General features: G+C 40.2%; 2 protein-coding genes, 1 non-coding gene and 1 pseudogene across 3 annotated transcripts; 1 reads left to right on the top strand and 3 right to left on the bottom strand.

Annotated features, from left to right (window-relative positions):
* The first annotated feature begins 226 nt into the window (after positions 1-226).
* On the top strand, positions 227-1,861 carry LOC117519685 (annotated as a pseudogene).
* Positions 1,499-10,452, bottom strand: rpl39 (ribosomal protein L39). Its single transcript, XM_034181856.1, has 3 exons — positions 10,343-10,452; positions 9,964-10,067; positions 1,499-1,687 (listed from the first exon to the last, which is right to left on the bottom strand). The coding sequence occupies exons 1-3, from the start codon at positions 10,343-10,345 to the stop codon at positions 1,639-1,641; spliced, it is 156 nt and encodes a 51-aa protein (XP_034037747.1). The 5' UTR covers positions 10,346-10,452; the 3' UTR covers positions 1,499-1,638.
* Positions 3,698-3,829, bottom strand: LOC117521028. Its single transcript, XR_004563860.1, has one exon. It is a non-coding gene; the product is annotated as a small nucleolar RNA SNORA69 (small nucleolar RNA).
* Positions 10,453-14,482: 4,030 nt separating the features above from the next.
* LOC117520432 (regulator of nonsense transcripts 3B-like) lies at positions 14,483-21,075 on the bottom strand. Its single transcript, XM_034181779.1, is given in 11 exon segments — positions 14,483-15,455; positions 15,543-15,655; positions 15,658-15,854; positions 15,932-16,080; positions 17,341-17,529; positions 17,612-17,655; positions 17,737-17,847; positions 18,928-19,026; positions 19,114-19,220; positions 20,604-20,710; positions 20,840-21,075. Coding segments are annotated over 11 exon segments (1,368 nt in total). The 5' UTR covers positions 20,951-21,075; the 3' UTR covers positions 14,483-15,314.

The raw sequence follows: 21,075 nt of genomic DNA, 5'->3' as shown, positions 1-21,075 counted from the left end.
TGGCGTGAACAGTTTGAACGTAATGTCGTTATTTCAGGTTACTGTGTCACCTTAAAGGCGAGATCTTCTGTGCGCATGTGGTGCGAACAGGTAACTGGCACGGAGGATCCAGGACTGTTCGGCGCATCGGCAAATGAGGAACTTGATCCATTAGCGTTTGCGATTCTTTCCGCGAAAACTGCCAAGATTTGTCGCTAACGTCCTCCGGTGTGTGTGAGCCAGCAGCATGTCTGACATCAGACCGCCTGACGCTGGATGTCAACCAGCTGTCAGCGGGACCGACGCCCACGGCAGGGCGCGCAGTGCCGCGGAGCGAGCGTCGCGCCACGGCACGCAGATCGCCCCCAGCAGCGCTTCTCAGCGGGGTCAAGGCTGCAAAGGCAGCAGGAGACGCGTACCAGCGGGCTCCGCGAGAGGGAGTGCCCCGCTGAGGGCGTCACTCACAGCCTCCGTGCGTAAACTCTACCTGAGGAGCTGCTACTCAGCGCGTCGAACAGCGGTTTTTCCAGCAGCGTGTTCTCCAGCGCGTCGTCCTCACGAGACGAGCAGGACGTCTCCGGAATTAACTGGGCTTTGGATCCGATGGAGCACGCGTGGATGTTATCGTCGATGGAAGGGAACTTCCAGACCATCCTGGAGTTCATCTCCGAGGATCCACATCTGCTGTGCAGGAAGGACTTCATCAGCGGGTACTCGGTTCTGCACTGGCTGGCCAAGCGCGGACATGACGAAACTTTGGTTCAAGTTCTGCGCTACGCAGATAACGTGGGGATTCCGGTCAACGTGAACGCGCGGGGCAGCGGGGGCCTGACGCCGCTGCACGTCGCCAGCATGCACAGCCAGTACATGGTGGTCAAACTGCTGGTCGGCGCTTTCGGCGCAGACGTCGACGTCATGGATTATAACGGGAGGAGAGCCTGGCAGTATCTGAAGGGAGACGCCCCGCCGGAGCTCAGGGAGCTCCTCGGCGATGACGCGCACAACTGCGCTATTACGCAAAATTCCAACGCCAATAATAACAGTGTAGGGTCGCTGAGTGTGACCACAAACGAGGACAGTGAGGATATGGATTGCGAGACCTTAGACTTGACTGTCGGGCGTGGCAGTTGGAGGTTTGAGCCTTTTCGAAAACTCTTCTCCCTGTCTTTGCGTGGACACAAAAACTGGATTGTTAAAGAGTGACCCAGTTTAAGTAGTCATGTAGACTTTCTGAAGTGTTTAGATATTTTATCAGCTTTGTACGTAATTGCTGATGTGTTCAGATTTTCCAGTTTGAGCAACATAAGTAAACATCTTTCTGCTGGATTTGACTTCATGAACCCCTGTGGTGTCTTTGGCACAAACCGGTCTCTGTTCCAGCCAAGTCACTGCACAATCTTACATGTGCAACTTGATGGATTCCAGATACTTTCTGCAGAGCTGCGTCAGCATTGTGTAATAACTGGTTTCCTTGTAAAGGAGACAGTGGAACACAAAAGGAACACAAAACTGTATATGCAGTCTGATCAGTTTTTATTGTCAAACGTGAGCAAAGCAGAATATCTGTACAAAAACAAAAAAACTGGTGTTTTAGATAACTGCTCCAGCCACAGGTCAGGTCCCAGCAGATGTTGGTTGATGGGATCAAACACCTCATGTTTACAGGCCAAGCTTAGTCCTACGCCAGTGTCTCCTCTTAGAGTTGTACCTGAAAGTAAATGAGGCAGCGCATTAGACACTACAATATTTGTCATACCAACTGAAATTACATTAAAATAATTTAAGAAAATAAGTGTAGACATGCTACAGGACAGCTGTCAGTATATAAAGTGACATGCTTGTGCTGTCAGACTCTAATTTCAGAGAGACATTCAGAATAATCGAGATCAAATGGATTTTTGTGCGCGCACGTTTTAGATGGATACACAAAGCTTGGTTTTCATCAGGTACGTTACAAGTGGTTAATCAAACACTGCAATCATTAAAAGTAACCTGAATATCTGGTTTTTGACAGTTTGCTTAAAGGTACCATGAAGATGACATTAGCTCCAACAAACTAATGGATTCATATTTCAGATGAGCTCATGTGTCTCATAGTGAAACTAATTTGATACAGATCTAAATCATTGAGCAATAAGACAAATGTAAAATCAATGTAATTTTTTTCCTTTTACAGTTACACAAAGTTGGATTTCTTGTTAAATATCTTTAAACTCCTACAGTTCTGACTCTATATGCATTCTGATATGAAAATGTGGACAACTGTGAAGATTCTGCACTCCTGAAACTGACCACTTCTGAAAGGACATTGTGCACTTATTTCTGGTTTGAGTATGAGACTCTAAGCCAGGGGTGGGCAACGAGGGCCGAGACACTGCATGTTTTCCTTGCAACCAATCACCTCAGCAGGTGGGTTGCTGATGAGCTTCTCCCTTGAACATAAACACCTGGTTGTCAATGAAATCACCTGCTGAAACACCTGAACATTAATGAAATCACCTGCTGAGATGATTGGTAGCAAGGAAAACCTGCAGTGCTTCGGCCCTTCATGGCTCATGATTGCCCACCCCTGCTCTAAGCAGACATCTGAACCACTTAGCAATGAAGCAAATTCCTTCCTCTTAAATTATTTAGCTTCATGATTTGTTCTCTCTGAAATGCATAAAGTGACTGGAAATTGCATCAATACTTCTGAAACTGTACAATGGCTTTGCACATTTCGAGAAGTCTCATAGTACAAATTTGATTTAGACAAAAGCCAGTTTATACTGTTGCAAACTGAAATAAGCATCTTGTACCATGTGCAAGTCAAATAAGCATGCAGCTTTTCTATTTTGTATAAGCTTTTTCTGCTTAACTCAACAGATTTGCATGTTTATCTCAAAAAGTGCACCTTAAATCATTCCCCACACATCCATAATATATTCCAGTGATTTTCCATTTTTTTAAAACTTACCCAAAGTATTTGATTATTTTTAAAATGGAATAAGCAATAAAACAAAAAGATTTAAATGACATGTTATTGTTTATCTGACCTTGGTGAACATATGGAAACACACAATCTTTCTATCTTGGTCTCTCTTGTCATTCAAACAAAATGTTTTGGTGAGGTGCATAAGATTCTCAGATTTCAAACTTTGAGAATGGCTGGTATATTTAAAAGGGTAAAATTATGGGTGAATATGGGAGTTCATTTGAAAGCATAAAGAGGTAGTTGATGTTCCTGTACTTTTGCCAAGAACAGTAATCTATGTCAGATTTTTTTTTTTTTTTAAGTGACTGCAAAAAGCTTCAGCAGTTTTGAAGTGCTCCTCTTGGAGAAACGATATAACCATTTTCGACTGGCAGCATGCCACTGCGGCAATTATGGACACTGTGCCAGAATTATGGAATCTCTTAACGGTCCAATTGGGGCCATGAATCTTTACTAACCTTGTTTATTATTTTTAAATTAAGGAACCACAAATCAATGATTTAAACCCACAAATCTCAATTTGTTCAATAAAATTATTTTAATTACAATAAAAATGTTTAAGACAATGTGGTTGACTGATTTTTTTTAAAACTATTATGTCATGGTAGTCAGACAGAGCTGTTCACTTTCCATCATGATACATGGAAATAATAAACTTGCAGACGACTATCCAGTACCAGTAAATATCACAGAAAGAGTAAATGTAGTGAACACTATCATGTGTTCCAGACAAAACAGATCCACATATGTTCCAGCTACACAGCGTCCTCATCACAAACAGAGGAGGAGTGAAAGCTCTGTAGCAGACAGATGCTCTCAGCAGGCTTAATGACAGCACTCCACAGAAAGGAAGTGCTGCAATTGCAGACCTGCTTTGCACAACATGTGAAAGACAGTTTGCTTCCTGAATCAAGCAGTTCCACACTACCGCCTGTATGCCAAATTAGTCAACCCATTAAAACATTTGAAAATAAAACTCACAACCACCTGTTTCAAGTTAAAAAAAACAAAGGATTGAGCTGACAACCTTGTAAACCCTTATATTCAATTACAATATAGTCAGTAAAAAGGACAAAATTTTCTGTCTTCGACTTTTCATTTTTGCATTTTTGTACAGTCCCAAATCTACTAGCAACCTTTGTTAAGATATGTCAATCTACAAAGAGAAAAAACTTCAAAGCAAAAAAAATAGGACTGGAATGGAAGTGATAGTCATTAGATAATAAAAAATGTTACTTTTGAACATTATTCACTGTAAATCATTAAAATTGCTTGTTATAACTGACAATTGATAGAAGGGAGTTATGGGATCAATTGGCTGATATATGTCTCCGCTTTTTTAGACGCATGAAGTTTCAGGTTGATGAGTTTGTTGATGTCTCCTTCACACTGGGAGTGGAAGTTGTGTTTAAGTGCAGACTGCATGTTTCGGACGATGTGGTGAAGCAGAAGATGATATATATATATATATATATATATATATATATATATATATATATATAGACACACACACACAGAGTTGTATGCAAAAGTTTGGGCACCCCTGATAATTTTCATGATTTTCCTTTATAAATCATTGGTTGTCTGGATCAGAAATTTCAGTTAAATATATCATACAGCAGACGAACACACTGATATTTGAGAAGTGAAATGAAGTTTCTAGTATTTACAGAAAGCGTGCAGTAATTATTTAAACAAAATTAGGCTGGTACATAAATTTGGGCACCCTTGTCATTTTATTGATTTGAATACATTTCGCACTAACTATTGGAACACAAAATTGGTTTGGTAAGCTCACTGACTTTTAGCCTCCTTACACAGGTGAATCCAATCATGAAAAAGGGTATTTAAGGTGGCCATTTGCAAATGTTTCCCCTCTTTGCATCTCTTCTAATGAGTGGGAACATGGGAGCCTCTGAACACCTCTCAAATTACTTGAAAACAAAGATTGTTCAACATCATGGTTTAAGCCTAGGGAAGGATACAAAAAGCTATTGCACAGATTTCAGCTGAATGGAAACATGGGAGACTCGAAACAACTTTCAAATGGCCTGAAAACAAAGATTGCTCAACATCATGGTTTAAGGCAGGGGTGGGCAATCATGTGCCATGAAGGGCTGAAGCACTGCAGGTTTTCCTTGCTACCAATCATCTCAGCAGGTGATTTCATTAATGTTCAGGTGTTTCAGCAGGTGATTTCATTGACAACCAGGTGTTTATGTTCAAGGGAGAAGCTCATCAGCAACCCACCTGCTGAGGTGATTGGTTGCAAGGAAAACATGCAGTGTCTCGGCCCTCGTTGCCCACCCCTGGTTTAAGGGAAGGATACAAAAAGCTATCTCAGAGATTTCAGCTGTCAGTTTCCACTGTGAGGAACATAGTGAGGAAATGGAAGACAGCAGGCACAGTACTAGTTAAGGCCGAAGTGGCAGGCCAAGAAAAATCTTATAAGCTGAAGTGAAGGATGGTGAGAACAGTCAACCCACAGACCTGCTCCAAAGACCTACAACGTGATCTTACTGCAGATAGTGTCTCTGTGCATCATTCAACTATACAGCGTACTTTGCACAGAGATGCTGTATGATGCCGTAATGCAGATGTAGCCTTTTCTGCGTACACGCCACAAACAGAGTCGCTTGAGGTATGCTAAAGCCCATTTGGAGAAGCCAGCTTCATTTTCATTTTGGAGAGAGCTTGCCACAGGCTTATTCAATAACATTCACAGGTAATGAGGAGTGGAGCATCTCTAAAACACGTGAGATTGTCATCAGAGGCTCTCCATCTGCTCCCTCTGCTCACTTTCACTGATCACTGTGTGTAACGGCGCAGGGCACATTGGAGCAAGCAGCCAGATGGCTATTCAACGGGCCAACTAGTAACACATCACTGCTAAAAACGATCTTTGGTTTATCACATGAGGTAAATCTACCCTAGGACTGGATTTTGGAAAACCATGTGACAGCAAACCAATTCCAATTGTACACCCACATTGCGCACATCATCACACAGCTTCTAGGAGTACAAAGATGGCTGACGGCAGGCTCGAAAGTCTACGGGTTAACTTTTCAGCAAAAAAAAAAAAAAAAAAAAAAAAAACGTTTCTAGCTCATATCATTAAAAGTTATTTATAATTGAGTAAAGCTTGGTCTCAGCCGTCGTAAGGTTTAGCAGGGAAAAATTAAGAGAATGAGGAGCATGCTCACAGCTCGAAAACCCAGAGGGCCCTTCAGCTGCCCAATGTAAAAAAAACTGAATTCAGTACTGAACGCTCCCTACTGATCACTAATCTCAAAAATGACCCAGGTAACTGGCAAAAAAAAGCAGAAATCCGCCAAAAAGCGGAGATTTTTCATCCCTGTATTTACCACTACACATAGTGAAGTGCAGCACAGTGGACCACTGTGATGATTCCGAGCAAAAGGGGTGCAGTAAAGAGAAAATCACAGTCAAATTCCAGGGTTTGAGGACAGTTTTCAGTGTTCCCTCACAGACATGACCAGCTGAATTACCATGCTACTATAAAAAAATGAAAAAATAAAGCACAGCTGCACTTTCTGAAAGCTGTAAAAAAGATATATATAATAAATTCTGTCAAAATCATGAAAAGTTAAAGGCTCCTTTAGATGTGAAGGATTACCGATTTTACTCAAGAGTCCCTCCTGGATATTCAAGCTCCTCACCCTGACTCAAAGTTTCCCTCGATTATGAAAAATCAATGTTTCTTGCAGCCCGAGGTTCCCTTTATTAATTTGTAGAGTTGATATAGATGTCAGTTTATATATTTTACCATTGGAAATCCACCGTGTGTTGCAAAGGTCTACAGAAACCCACCTTTCTCTCACTTATCTCAACAATTAGAATTAGGGCTGCAGCTATCAATTATTTTAGTAATCTAGTATTCTATTGATTGTCAAATTTAATGTATCCCTTTCTGTTTTCCTGGGTAATTATTTTTTCATGTCTTTACAAATTTTGGATCTTTCCGGGTGTCAGGAGCTCAGCCAAAGTCGGGCCAAATTCTTGACACTTTGCTGAAATCACGATGGAAGGTGGCTTTCTGTATTTTCTTTTCCCTAACTTGTAAAATTTAACCTTTTTTTTTTCTTTTTTTTAAGTTGGTGGACTGGTTCCCCGCATGATTTTTTTTAAAATCCCCTTCTCTGCGATTCAGCAGATGCATCTCAGCTGGAAGTTGAACATGCAAGCCTCGCAGTCAGGTTTTTTTTTATTATTATTTTATTTAAGTTACCATGTTTGTGAAAATCAGGTTTAATTATTCCAAAAAAAAAAAAAAAGGCTTGAATCTGATGCACCCAGTTTTCACCAACAGGGTGAACTGAGGATTTATAAATTCAACTGCTGCAGAAAAGCTGCACTCCACAGCTCAGATTTTTTTTCACAGCTTGCTTTCACATTCATGCACAGCCTGTTCACTGACTGAAGATTTCGCTGACCGCCTGAGCTTGGGGTCCAGGAAAGCTCCAAAACTCATAACAACGTGAAAAAAATATAGAATTACATGGAAAAAGAGAGGGAACACCCTAAAGCTGGGCAGACACTGTGTGATATTTTCAATCGTTGTACTCAGCTCCAGCTCAAACTGTACGACAAAACCGGTGTAAAAGTGCACGATTAATGTTCTCACACTGTACGGCCCGATGCGCTGATGCGATCTGACTGCTCACATTGTACGCTGTATAGTAGAGAAGCTTGAATCTTCGACTGGACTGGGTTGCCTGACGCGAGGAGGTTTCGCTTCAAATCGCAGAAGCTTCCTCAGCTAAAATTCTTGCTCTGGTAGTCTGACTTCTGTCTTGACTCTTGTAGAGAAGAACAAACAGAAGCCACAAAAGGTGGAGTTTTAAAACCTAACCAGACCCCTCCTACTGAGAGGCAGACTGCTATTGGCTAGTGACTAAACAACACATTGTACGTTCAAAAACCACACGTCAGACTCGTGTCTCCAGAAGCAAAATGTAAACAGAAGCTTTTTTTTTTTTCAAACATTATGTACATTTATTATTTTTACAAAAACTCGATGGGAGACATCAAAGTTTAAAAAATTAAAATAGAAATTAGTTGAAGAATAATGGGGGAAAAAAGAAACAGAAGCTGCTCTCCCAAAGAGATGATCAGTTTATGCTCTCTCCGGTGTTTGCACATGCACAGTGCGAGAGATGCTTGTAGCACTGCTTCAACAGCGCAGAACCCTCACGACGGCTGACCAGAATATCAAACAGGTTTGATTTTCATCCGACCATACGACTGCCGATCGGGAGGTGGTCATGAGAGGTTAAACGCAGCTCATTACTCCATGTATACTACACGATGCAGGGCGCAGCACAATTAAGCTGAAACTCTGTGCGATCTAAAAAATTCTTACACAAGTGAAAAATTGGCTGAAAAAGGGCCAAAACTCGCACAGTGTAAGCCCAGCTTAAATTTGAAAGGCAAAGGCTATTCGCCCAACCATTGGGCAGATAAATATAATGTCTTACCTTATTCCCCAACCATGACTGTGTATTTGACATGTTTTGTGCATCTAAACTACATTTTTACACCACTTTTTTTAAGGCTTTATTGTGGCGTGAAAAACGACGTGCGGATGACACATTTAACGGTGCCGTCTTTAATCACTGCGAAAAGAAACACCGCAATGGGTGAAAGCAGACAAACTTCATAAGCATTTTGAACAGAAGCCTGTTAACAACGACAAAACAGTTTTTCAACAAAATGCTTCTTGTTGCCTGTAAGATGGTGTTAGTTTGACACTGCTCCCTGGGTGTGATGAGGAAAACAGAACCGCTTTAAATCACAGCCTCTCCCCGGGCCGCGGCGACACCCCCCCCCCCCCCCCCGCAGCCGGCGAGAAAATAGCCGCCTTTTTTCCTCCCACGTTGAAACCGGAACAGGGCTGTGAAATGAAAATTGTGAAATCCGAGGAAAATTTGCAGGGGGTCTTGGGGGCATAGGCCCCCAGGAGCCGGGGTCTTGGGCCCCGTGGGATCCAGGAAACCAAATTCATTTTTTATCTAATGATACATTTTCAGCATCTCCTGAAACAAAAAATCTCAAATGAGTACATATTTAAATGACCCTGTATTCAACCTTTCATTTGAACAGTCAATGATCATGTTGAAATAACAGAATATGACGTAGAAGTAGACCTGGAATGATTTTCCTTTTAATTGTAAACCAAATAATGCATTAACTCAGAACAATTAAACAACATGAAATTCATGAAAACTGAAAAGACTGTTAAAGCATTTCAAAAACCACAGCTAAAGCTTGAAGAATGACAACTGTTGCAATAGCCAGCCTTTGAGAGAGGGGTTTTTTTCTCCTCGAAACTCCGTGGATTCGTGGACACCGATTTGTATCTGTAACAAACAGATCAGCGTCCGCAGACCAATAAAACTTGCACGATGTCTTAAAAAAGAACACTTTGCAATAGACATTTTAAAAACTCAGTGACAATCATGATTACAGAATAAAACACTATCCCCCCCCTCCCCGTGATGAAATCCGCAGAATTTTCACAGCCCTGCTGGAAGTGAACTTACAAGCGCGCTCATTGGTCGGTTGTGGTTGGGCGTATATGCTCACGTATTTATATTATTAAAGCAATGGTTGGGCGTATAGCCACTCCAAATTTGAAAATCAACACCATGACACAGCAACATTGTGCCATCACTGCAGGAGAGCCTTTGCACTATTGATACTGCTACTTAAAAACACAAAAGTACTTTATATCTGATTACTCGATAAATGAATAAAATAATGGATAGCTACTGCCCTACCTGCAAATTTGAGTATTCCTTCAGCGGTGTTGACACCTTTTAGACTATGGCGCGTGTGCTGTGCACAAAATTCTGGGTATGTGACGTTAGCGTAGGCAAAGAGCTTTTTCATAAACAGACTTTGTAGGTGTGCAGATGTTTACAGGAAGCGATTAACATCACTGGAGAGTTTACACAAACGTCAGCGTTTAAATCAATAAATAAGATTACCTGATCTTGTTGCCAGTCTTCATTCTGATCCACTGAGGAATCGGTCTGTTCTGTTTCTGTTTCTTAGCGAGGAAACGCTTGATCCTGAAAGTCTTGTGGGACGACTGGCAACAACAGAACACATTAAGATAATAACATTTCTGTCCACGAAAGAGTTTTCAGCCACACAGACTGAGGGGGGGGGGAATAAGATAATAAAACGCACAGCCCTGCTGATGGATTACGGACTAGCAGCAGCGCTTTAATGTTCTCTCTTATCCATCATGTAACACATCATACCTAATTATAAAGTACAGCTGATATGTTTACTTAACACCGCTCATGTCAATACAAGTTAATAGACGCTGGTGACTCAGATGGTTAAGGATTTTCTATTTACCATTTTATCCACAGTCCTCTCGCTACTATGGCGGTGGGTCAAGAGAAAGAAGGAAGTGACGTCAAAGACTTTATCCAATGAGCGTGAAACCAAACTGCTCTGCAGACTGCAAATGGTGCCACCCAGTGGTGATTTTGTGCTTTACCATCATTACCTGTCAGGAACGTTTTTTAAAATCTCATTATAACAATACAACCCCTGGCAAAAATTATGGAATCACCGGCCTCAGAGGATGTTCATTCAGTTGTTTAATTTTGTAGAAAAAAAGCAGATCATAGACATGACACAAAACTAAAGTCATTTCAAATGGCAACTTTCTGGCTTTAAGAAACACTATAAGAAATCAAGGAAAAAAAAATTGTGGCAGTCAGTAACGGTTACTTTTTTAGACCAAGCAAAGGGAAAAAAATATGGACTCAATTCTGAGGAAAAAATTATGGAATCATGAAAAACAAAAGAACGCTCCAACACATCACTAGTATTTTGTTGCACCACCTCTGGCTTTTATAACAGCTTGCAGTCTCTGAGGCATGGACTTAATGAGTGACAAACAGTACTCTTCATCAATCTGGCTCCAACTTTCTCTGATTGCTGTTGCCAGATCAGCTTTGCAGGTTGGAGCCTTGTCATGGACCATTTTCTTCAACTTCCACCAAAGATTTTCAATTGGATTAAGATCCGGACTATTTGCAGGCCATGACATTGACCCTATGTGTCTTTTTGCCAGGAATGTTTTCACAGTTTTTGCTCTATGGCAAGATGCATTATCATCTTGAAAAATGATTTCATCATCCCCAAACGTCCTTTCAATTGATGGGATAAGAAAAGTGTCCAAAATATCAACATAAACTAACCCTAACCCTATCACCCTGTAAATTTTCATCCCCCAAATTAACACCTGCATCAAATCAGATCTGCTCATTGACATTGACCCTATGCCATGACATTGACCCTATGTGTCTTTTTGCAAGGAATGTTTTTGCAGTTTTTGCTCTATGGCAAGATGCATTATCATCTTGAAAAATGATTTCATCATCCCCAAACATCCTTTCAATTGTCCAAAATATCAACATAAACTTGTGCATTTATTGATGATGTAATGACAGCCATCTCCCCAGTGCCTTTACCTGACATGCAGCCCCATATCATCAATGACTGTGGAAATTTACATGTTCTCTTCAGGCAGTCATCTTTATAAATCTCACTGGAAAGGCACCAAACAAAAGTTCCAGCATCATCATCTTGCCCAATGCAGATTCGAGATTCATCACTGAATGTGACTTTCATCCAGTCATCCACAGTCCACAATTGCTTTTCCTTAGCCCATTGTAACCTTGTTTTTTTCTGTTTAGGTGTTAATGATGCCTTTTGTTTAGCTTTTCTATATGTAAATCCCAGTTCCTTTAGGCGGTTTCTTACAGTTCGGTCACAGACGTTGACTCCAGTTTCCTCCCATTCGTTCCTCATTTGTTTTGTTGTACATTTTTCGATTTTTGAGACATATTGCTTTAAGTTTTCTGTCTTGACGCTTTGATGTCTTCCTTGGTCTACCAGTACGTTTGCCTTTAACAACCTTCCCATGTTGTTTGTATTTGGTCCAGAGTTTAGACACAGCTGACTCTGAACAACCAACATCTTTTGCAACATTGCGTGATGATTTACTCTCTTTTAAGAGTTTGATAATCCTCTCCTTTGTTTCAGTTGACATCTCTCGTGTTGGAGCCATGATTCATGTCAGTCCACTTGGTGCAACAGCTCTCCAAGGTGTGATCACTCCTTTTTAGATGCAGACTAACGAGCAGATCTGATTGATGTAGGTGTTAGTTTTGGGGATGAAAATTTACAGGGTGATTCCATAATTTATTCCTCAGAATTGAGTGATTCCATATTTTTTTCCCTCTGCTTGGTCTAACAAAGTAACCGTTACTGACTACCACAATTATTTTTCTTGATTTCTTATAGTGTTTCTTAAAGCCAGAAAGTTGCCATTTGAAATGACTTTAGTTTTGTGTCATGTCTGTTATCTGCTTTTTTTCTACAAAATTAAACAACTGAATGAACATCCTCCGAGGCCAGTGATTCCATAATTTTTGCCAGGAGTTGTATAATCCTCAAAAGACTGTAAAATGTAAGATGGATCTTTTTGACAGAAACGTAAGTAAAACAGATAAACAAATATCAACCCAAATCAAAGTTGGATAAATCCAGTAATTCAAATTGCAACTTTTTACAAAGCGAACTTGCAGGACATGTACTTTTTTATATATAAAAACGGACTTTGGTAACAAAGAAGTGTTTACTGTGTGAGCAGTATCAGCTGGGGAAGGGTACAGAAATATTTCTGCTGCTTTGAAGGTCCCATTGTGGCCTCCATCATCTATAAATGGAAGAAGTTGACTCTTCCTCGAGCTGACCACCAGTCCAATCTGAGCAATCGGGAGAGAAAGACCTTAGTCAGGGAGGTAACCAAGAATGTGATGGTCACTCTGTCAGAGCTCCAGCATTCCTCTGTGGAGAGAGGAGAACCTTCCAGAAGGACAACCATCTCTGCAGCAATCCACCAATCAGGCCTGTATGGTAGCGTGCCAGACGGAAGCCACTCCTTAGAAAAAAGGCACATGGCAGCCTGCCTGGAGTTTGCCAAAAGGCACCTGACGTTCTCTCAGACCATGAGAAACAAAATTTTCTGGTCTGATGAGACAAAGATTGAACTCATTGGTGTAAATGCCAGGCATCATTTTTGGAGGAAACCAGGCACCATCCCTACAGTGAAGCATGGTGGTGGCAGCATCATGCTGTGGTGATGTTTTTCAGTGGCAGGAACTGGGAGACTAGTCAGAATTGAGGGAAAGATGAATGCAGCAATGTACAGAGACATCCTGGATGAAAACCTGCTCCAGAGCTCTTTTGACCTCAGACTGGGGTGACGGTTCATCTTTCAGAAGGACAATGACCCTCAGCACCCAGTCAAGATATCAAAGGAGTGGCTTAAGGACAACTCTGTGAATGTCCTTGAGTGGCCCAGCCAGAGCCCAGACCTGAATCTGATTGAACATCTCTGGAGAGATCTGAAAATGGCTGTGCACCAATGCTCCCCATCCAACCTGATGGAGTTTGAGAGGTGCTGCAAAGAGGAATGGGCAAAACTGCCCAAAGATAGGTGCACCAAGCTTCTGGCATCATATTCAAGAAGAGTTGAGGCTGTAATCGTTGCCAAAGGTGCATCAACAAAGTAATGAGAAAAGGGTGTGAATACTTATGTACGTGTGATTTATTAGTTTCTTATTTTTAATAAATGTTCAAAAATTAAAAAAAAAAATATATATATTTTTTCATGTGGTCATTATATTGTGTTGCCAGTAGAATTTTGAGGGGGAAAAATAACAACTTACTCCATACTGGAATAAGGCTGTAACAAAAAATGTTGATAAAGTGAAGAGCTGTGAATACTTTCGGGGCACACTATTTTTTTCCTGATATACCCCAAATCTAAGTTTTCATATTAGGCCACACCCAACCATTGCACCAATGTTGTGGACATAATTGAATTACTTCTATAATATACTTCTATAAATGCAAGGAATAAGCACGAGTCGCAAACAACAGATGCTGTCATCTTGCAGGATGAGAACAAACCCTTTTGCATCTGATCAGTTATGATACACGAGATTAATCAGAAAAGCAGCTTTGTTTGGCTTAAGTAATATCCCATAGACGTGTCTGCCACCCGCAGGACGATAAGTGGATGCTGGATGAATGATTTATTAAAACTGCAGCTGTGCTCATCAGTCAGGTAGACAGACACTTTGTTTTTGACACAAACTCTCCACAAATTAATAGATCCCTGCTAAGCAGATTAAACAGTACTATATTTAATTACTTAAAGAATTTAGAATGTTAACTTTCTAAGAAATATAATGCATTTACTTGAAACTGTATGTAATTAATGTTTACTTTTGACCTATTCTACATTAATTGATGCCACTTCCAAGGAAAGAATGTGGACACATCTGCTCTTAAGATACATGTGACTTTGACGTTAGATGTAGGCTGAAATGAACTTGTCAGTTTCTTTAATTTCCAAAGCTGACATCTGTCTGATGGCCAACATGAGCACATTTTCAGAGATAAAAAGAAATGTACACTTCCAAAAACTTTATTTACAGTCCAAATTAACTATGTTAGCATCACCAACAGTGAGGTTTTCACACTGTATCCAGCTAAGTGCATCAGAAAGTTCTGAGGGGAGATGTGTTGGTGCTGAGGAAAGAAGGTCACAGTTTGATCATTGACAGAAGCCTGGATGCAGCTGTGAATGTCACATGGAAGTCAGACGGCAAAGGATGTTTCTCCTCAGACTGCATGTGTGAATGAATGAACACACACAATTGCCTGGTCACAGGTAATCAGGCATAACACAACAGTTGTGTCGACAAGACTACAACTATTTTAGTTACAGACAACAGTTTTAATCATTATGTATGTAAAAGGCAACTTGAATTTGGACCATCTGAGATTAGCAGCTAGAGTCAAGAAATTTCTGCATAGATGAGGTGAAAAGGCAACAAACATTTCTTTTTGTAAACTCCAAGTGCAGGAAAACCAAAGGCAGTGCAATGATGCAGGAGGACTGTCACAAACTGAAAGATGCAGTGGATATAACAACACAGGAAATAAGGTCACTTTTGATATTTGTGGTCCAAAAGAACAAAACAGAGCTTCGACTTCACCTATCGTGCCCAACAATGAGACTCTGACAACATGAACAAATGTTGTCCTTCCCTGTCCTAACAGCTAAAACTGGTCCCACTGAGGCACTGAGAGGTTGTGACGTTGCATCCCACCTCTGCCTGAGGTAACGCAGCTGCACTTCAGCAGCGAGCTGACCCTGTGAGACGCCGCCGCTCTGCACCTCACAGTCGTTACCTTCTTCTCCTCGCCAAACATAAAATGCTGTGTAGAGAAACTCTGCTCAGTCTTCTCCCTTGTCAGCTACTTTTGTCGTCTCGGCGTTTGCTTTCTTTTCAGCGGCGCAGGACTCATCGCCTCCTGTTGCGGTTGCTCGATTGCGGCTCCTGGCCCCTGGCTGGTACAGCTGAATTGCAGGACGATCCTGAAGCACAAACAAATGATGCTGTTCACAGACACTAAAAACATCGCACACACCAATTTGTTGATTTAAAGGTCAGGGGTTCATTACCTTGTTTCGAAGCCGCTCTCTTTTAAAGCTCTCCTCCTTTTTCTCTTTTGCGGGCTTCTCCGTCTTCTCACTGTGAGCAGAGTTGGCTGCGCTTTCTGCTTTTTTCTTCTCCAAACTCGCTCCTTTTCTTTTTTCACTTCCTCCTCCCGCTTCCTACAGGCATTCTCTCCATCCTGCCGCTCTCTCCTTCTTCGCCGATCTTCATCCTGTCGCCTGAGGCGCTCCTTCTCTCTCTGCCGTCGCTCCTTTTCCCGCTCCCTGTCGCGATCACCGTCGCGATCTCGGAAATCCTTCCGCCCGTCTTCATCCGGTCTGCATGTCAGGCACAAATCTCGTTTAAGCATTCTGTTCAAGTCTTTCTACAGACAGTAAACAGTGTTTAGTCTCACCGCCGCCCTCGATCATCCTTATTTTCATTGTTCTGACGCCTCTTCAGGTCAGCACCGCCCACGGACCTCTCGTCTTTATTTGGTTTCTTGGCCTTTTCCTTGGGTTTCTCACAGTCAGCATCTTCAGCCCTGTCTGGCTTCCTAAGAAGCTGTAAAATGATTGTAATGAAATGATCCATGGCTCTGCAAAAGTTTTACATGTTCCCTGTAAAATGCCATCAGTGAATACATTGATAAATGATTCCATTGCTTCAGTTTTTCAGTATGAGAACTCAGAATTAATAAATGCAGTCATCTTTTATGTCTCCAAATTAAAAAGTCGTGAAATGAGGATAAACTCACTCAACTCAAATGAACTCATGAAGCACAAGATATTAAAAATAAATAAATAAATAACAACAACTTTGTTTTGCTTGTGTAATATCCCACAGACATACAGTATCTGCCACCTGTTGGATGGATGATGGAAATTAGGAGGCGGCATGGTTGCCAGAGCGACAACCACTGCTTCTCAACAGTTTCACAACAATTGTGTTCTAACAAACAAATAACCCAGCAGAAAGGGTTTTGTATGACATTAGGTGCTAAAGAAAAATAAAGTGAGTGAGATGGTCCAGCGTGGTACAGTGAATGGAATCAGTGAGGGACAGAGAGAGATTTACCACAGAAATGTACTAAATCAGAAAAATAAAATATTTTCTGAATAACAGCTGTTACATTCCAAAACACGAACGTTAGGTGTAAGTGACAGACGGTAAACCAGATGTTCCACTGTTTTCAGTAAGAGGATAACAGAAATTTCTGCCACCACAGGCTGTGAACACTGTAACAACACAACACCTGCCACTAGTACATGGACAAATTAGATGTTAATTTATCTTTAACAAGGAAAAAAGATGGGCAGCAAGTGATGGACTATTTATTGTGATATTACACAGAGAAATGAATCCATAACCTCAAAATAAATTAACTTTTAAAGCAACCATCAGTGCCACAGCTCCATGTTTTAATGTGACACTGTGCAAAATGGTAAAAACCTGTTGTATGTTTCAGAGAAGTAAACTGCCTGTGTCGTTTAATAGTGAAAAATTATATTACCACCTGCCGCTGCAGACAACTGGAAATCAGCTATAACTACAACCATGACTGTTTGTCTACCGTCAACATGAGAAGGTAGCATAACATGTCCACACAACCCTGCAAAAAGGACTGTGTGTGAATGTAGCTGAAGTAGACACTTTTTTCTCCCATCTCTGTCAACATGCATGCAGTTTTCAAATTACATGGAGACTAAAATTACATTTATCGGTGTCTTCCATTTTCCAAGCCCAAGGTCTGGTAACTACTAAAGCCACCGGTACTTGTTGAAAATCCTCAATGAAAATCTTGCTCTCCGTGACACTACACACCTTAATTTTTGGTTCTTCTTTAGCCTGGTCCTTCTCTTTCTCCAGCGGCTTCTCAAGTCTCTTCAGCCTCTCTGCCTCTTTACGCTTGCGTCGTTCCTCCTCCCTCCACTTGCGACGCTCCTCATCGCGCAGACGCTTCCGCTCCAACTCCCTTCTTCTTCTCTCTTCTTTCTTTTCTTCCCTAATTCTCTGAATGAAGTTAAACCAGGACATGAGGCTGGTGTTTGCGTATTTAACACAGACCATCATTTGTTCCACACTATGCATTTACCTGCTTATTCTTCAGGAAGTCCAGCAGAGGAGTTGTTCTTTTGGCTTGTGTGAAGAAAAATAAGTCTGAACTTCTGTTCAATACTTTACAAATATTTTTCTAACCTCAAAGTACTATTTACATACCTACAAATTCCTTAGATTTTGCCTCAATCTCTTCTAACATTGTCTCGGGTGTTGAGGCCATTTTTTCTTCATCTCCATTATAATATTCCAGGAACTTTTTGTAATCAGGATCTGAAACAAGCCAAACATAAATAGGGTGTATAGAAGATCTCATGTAAACTACACTTAATTGGAGCAACATTTTTTTAATTTATCAAAAAAAAAAAAAAAAAAAAAAATCAATATTAGTGGTTAAAAAAAAAAAAACAACCTCACTACAATATGTGCAATAATTTGCATGGACCAAACCATGGGCTGTGTACCATCAATCTGCAACATTGAATATGAATTATGTTGTCATGTTCATATGTTTGTTCTGAATGTGCCTGGGCAAAATCCGATTTAAAACATTCCGCCATAACGTTCAGGATGTGGAAAATATAGATCCTCAAGCCAATTGTTGAACATTTCAAGTAACTTTTTTTTTCTCCATGTTTTTAATTTTGTGCAAGTCGACTTCACTAAACATGTACAAAGAAATGTGACAGGAATGTACCGTGATTTGAATATACCGTGACTTTGAAACTGGGATATGTATAAAACCATGACAGACATGTACGTATCACCCCTAATAAATATAAGAACTGTTGTTTTCTGGCACAAGATTAACAAGAACAACTGCTGTAAAGAGTGACAGACTTACAACAGTTAAAAAAAAGTCCTGTTAAACAACTTTAATTTCTTTATTGTAACTGAGCAAAACACACCTACATTACATTAGTCCACTCACAGAAAAATAATTTAATAATTAATGCTGGAAGGCATTCATCAAGGGGAAACACTAAACTTTAACCTTTTAAATATGAACATTTGCTCCCTTGCATTTCTTTTTTAAAAATAATTGCAAATTGGGTATATTTTCAAATTTGACTGATGGACACACAAAACAATTTGAAGCATTAAACAACTTTAGGAGATCAAAATTAAATGTTTTTTGTTTGTTGCTTTTCTTTTTTGTATATATACACACACATATCTATCTATCTATCTATCTATCTATATATATATATATATATATATATCTATATATATATATATATATATCTATATAATTGATTACATGTGAATAAAAATAAATCAAATAAACACACTGATCAATAATACTATTTATTCACTGCAGCCATACTTATTTGTGTCAGTAAATATTCTTACCTTCAGTAATTGTGCCGCATTTTGCATCCTTTTTCTTAGTTCTTTTCTTGGCAGTCTTTTGAAAAGGCGCAAATTCAACAATAGCAGGATATTCCTGTCCTGTTCAAGGAAATCAACATGTGAGCATAAATTAAGCTTAAAATCCACCCGTATGTCAACATAACTGGAAATGTATGTTGTTCTTACCTCTGTTGTCAATGAATACGTATCCATCAAATCGATCTCTGAAGAGAACGATATCCTCCTGCTTTTTAAAATTAATGTAAGCCCTTGCGAAGAGATGGGGATAAAGGCTGAATGAATAGAATAAAAATGCACATTATATTCAAACCAAAATGTCAATATCATTTTTGTTTGCCTATAATGCCTGCCTCAGATCGTCAGAAACAGGGAAACATCAAGATCCTTCTCATGCACTTAGTATATGCAGCTATGTTTAACATTATCAGTTATTGACTGTCTACATTTCATTTGACTTTAAAAAGTCAGAACACTGGAAACCCATATTATATAACGGCTAAGTGGATCCTTGTCATTTGATTGCTGCTTTGTATGTCATGTGACATGGATTATTCGGCCCATTTGTGTTGCATTGCATTTACCGTTCTATTTACTGTGCAAATTTGGTGCCATACATTTTGTACCATTGCACGCTGCGACCACCGCCCACTAGTGGAGGTGGTGTTTAGCTAAACATGGCGGAGTTTGTTTTGCTGACAGACAACAATTTGAAGGAGCTAATTGACGGCACTAATTCTTCTAACACACACACAAAAAACAAATCCACTATGCCGTAAGCCATGTGGAGGCATGAAGAGCTGTAAGGATGAAGAGGATGAAGTTAGGATGAAGAGTTGGACAAATTTCTGACGGGGTTTTTCGACTGAAGTCTTCTTCTTTTTTTTTTTTGTAAGTACACAAAGTCAGTGCACAGCATCACAAACTACATCATCAGAATTATTTATGAACTTTTTAACTGTTTTTTTCCAAATTGACTGAACTATTTTGGACTCCTACTTAAAGTTCATGTTGGACTGTTGATGTCAAAGCACCAGTGATACACACAAAAATGCAATTCCCCTTTTTGTTGTTTATAAATTAATAAAATATCAGATGACAAGGATCTATTTTAGCCATTACATAAAGCAAATAATGAATGGAATGTTCCATTCCAGCTTTCGTCGATTTAAATATTTGTTCCATTGAAAGAATGTAAAAACATTCATTATTTGTATACTATGTAACTGTGATTTTTAGATTTCCCAACAGCACACTTCAACATTGGTCCATGGTGATAACACAGATGATCTAGTTGTTAATATAACAAATCTGGGGAATTACATTAGTTAGCTGGCAGGGAAAGTATAAAGATTTGGAAACAGCACAGAGAAAATTAGGAGGATCTGCACTTACAAGACTCATGAACAGATGGATGCACAGATAGGGTGATTCCGAGTTTCCAGTTTTTATTTGCAGGGGTTACAACTAACAATAAGTTCCAAGTGCCAATATGCCATGAACATAATCAAAGCGATTAGAAAGCCGTGTTTGTGCGCTGTCAGCACAGCGTTATTCCGTTAAATCTGTATGACGTTAAGTAACCAGCGTCTGAAAACCAGAGCTCTGTAAGATTGTTTTGACAGTCACTGACTAAAAGGAATTTAGTCCAACTAAACCTGGTGTCGTTGGAGAAAAACTCCAGGTAGTCCACTTCCGGAAGCGGCTGTAGCTGCTCCTCCAGCTCTTCTTTGGTTAGACTGGGGGGTAAACGTCTGATCACAATCTAAAATAATACACTTCAGTTAGTAACACTGCGTGAAACACAAAGTAAGGTCCGCGAAGTCACTTCTATTGCACTTGTAAGCAAACCAAGTGTCAATAAGTAAAAGGCAAGCAAACAGCAAACTAGCACCTTTGTCATGGCCTCTTTCTTTTCCTTGCACTTTTCCGACTTATCTCCATCTTCACATTTTATTTCCATCCTTTTCTCCTTCGGTCGAGTGTTTTCCTTATCTTCCTTCATAGCTGAAATGCTAGTTTTCCGCGCGGATTAATTTCATCTCATTTTCTTCCACACTTGTTTACTTTTTAGTAAGTTAGCAAGCTAACCAAGGCTAACATCCTTTGTAGCATCGCGTCATATCCGGA

This window comes from Thalassophryne amazonica, chromosome 11, assembly GCF_902500255.1.
Source record: "Thalassophryne amazonica chromosome 11, fThaAma1.1, whole genome shotgun sequence".
NCBI lineage: Eukaryota > Metazoa > Chordata > Actinopteri > Batrachoidiformes > Batrachoididae > Thalassophryne > Thalassophryne amazonica.
Note: the sequence above shows the minus strand (reverse complement) of the source record. Positions and strands in the feature narration are given on the sequence as shown.

Excerpts from the sequence above, each read along its gene's own strand:
- rpl39 (XM_034181856.1), bottom strand. Across the intron at positions 1,688-9,963 it reads AAGACTGGCAACAAGATCAG|GTACAACTCTAAGAGGAGAC; the intron begins GTAATCTTATTT and ends ATTTACTTTCAG.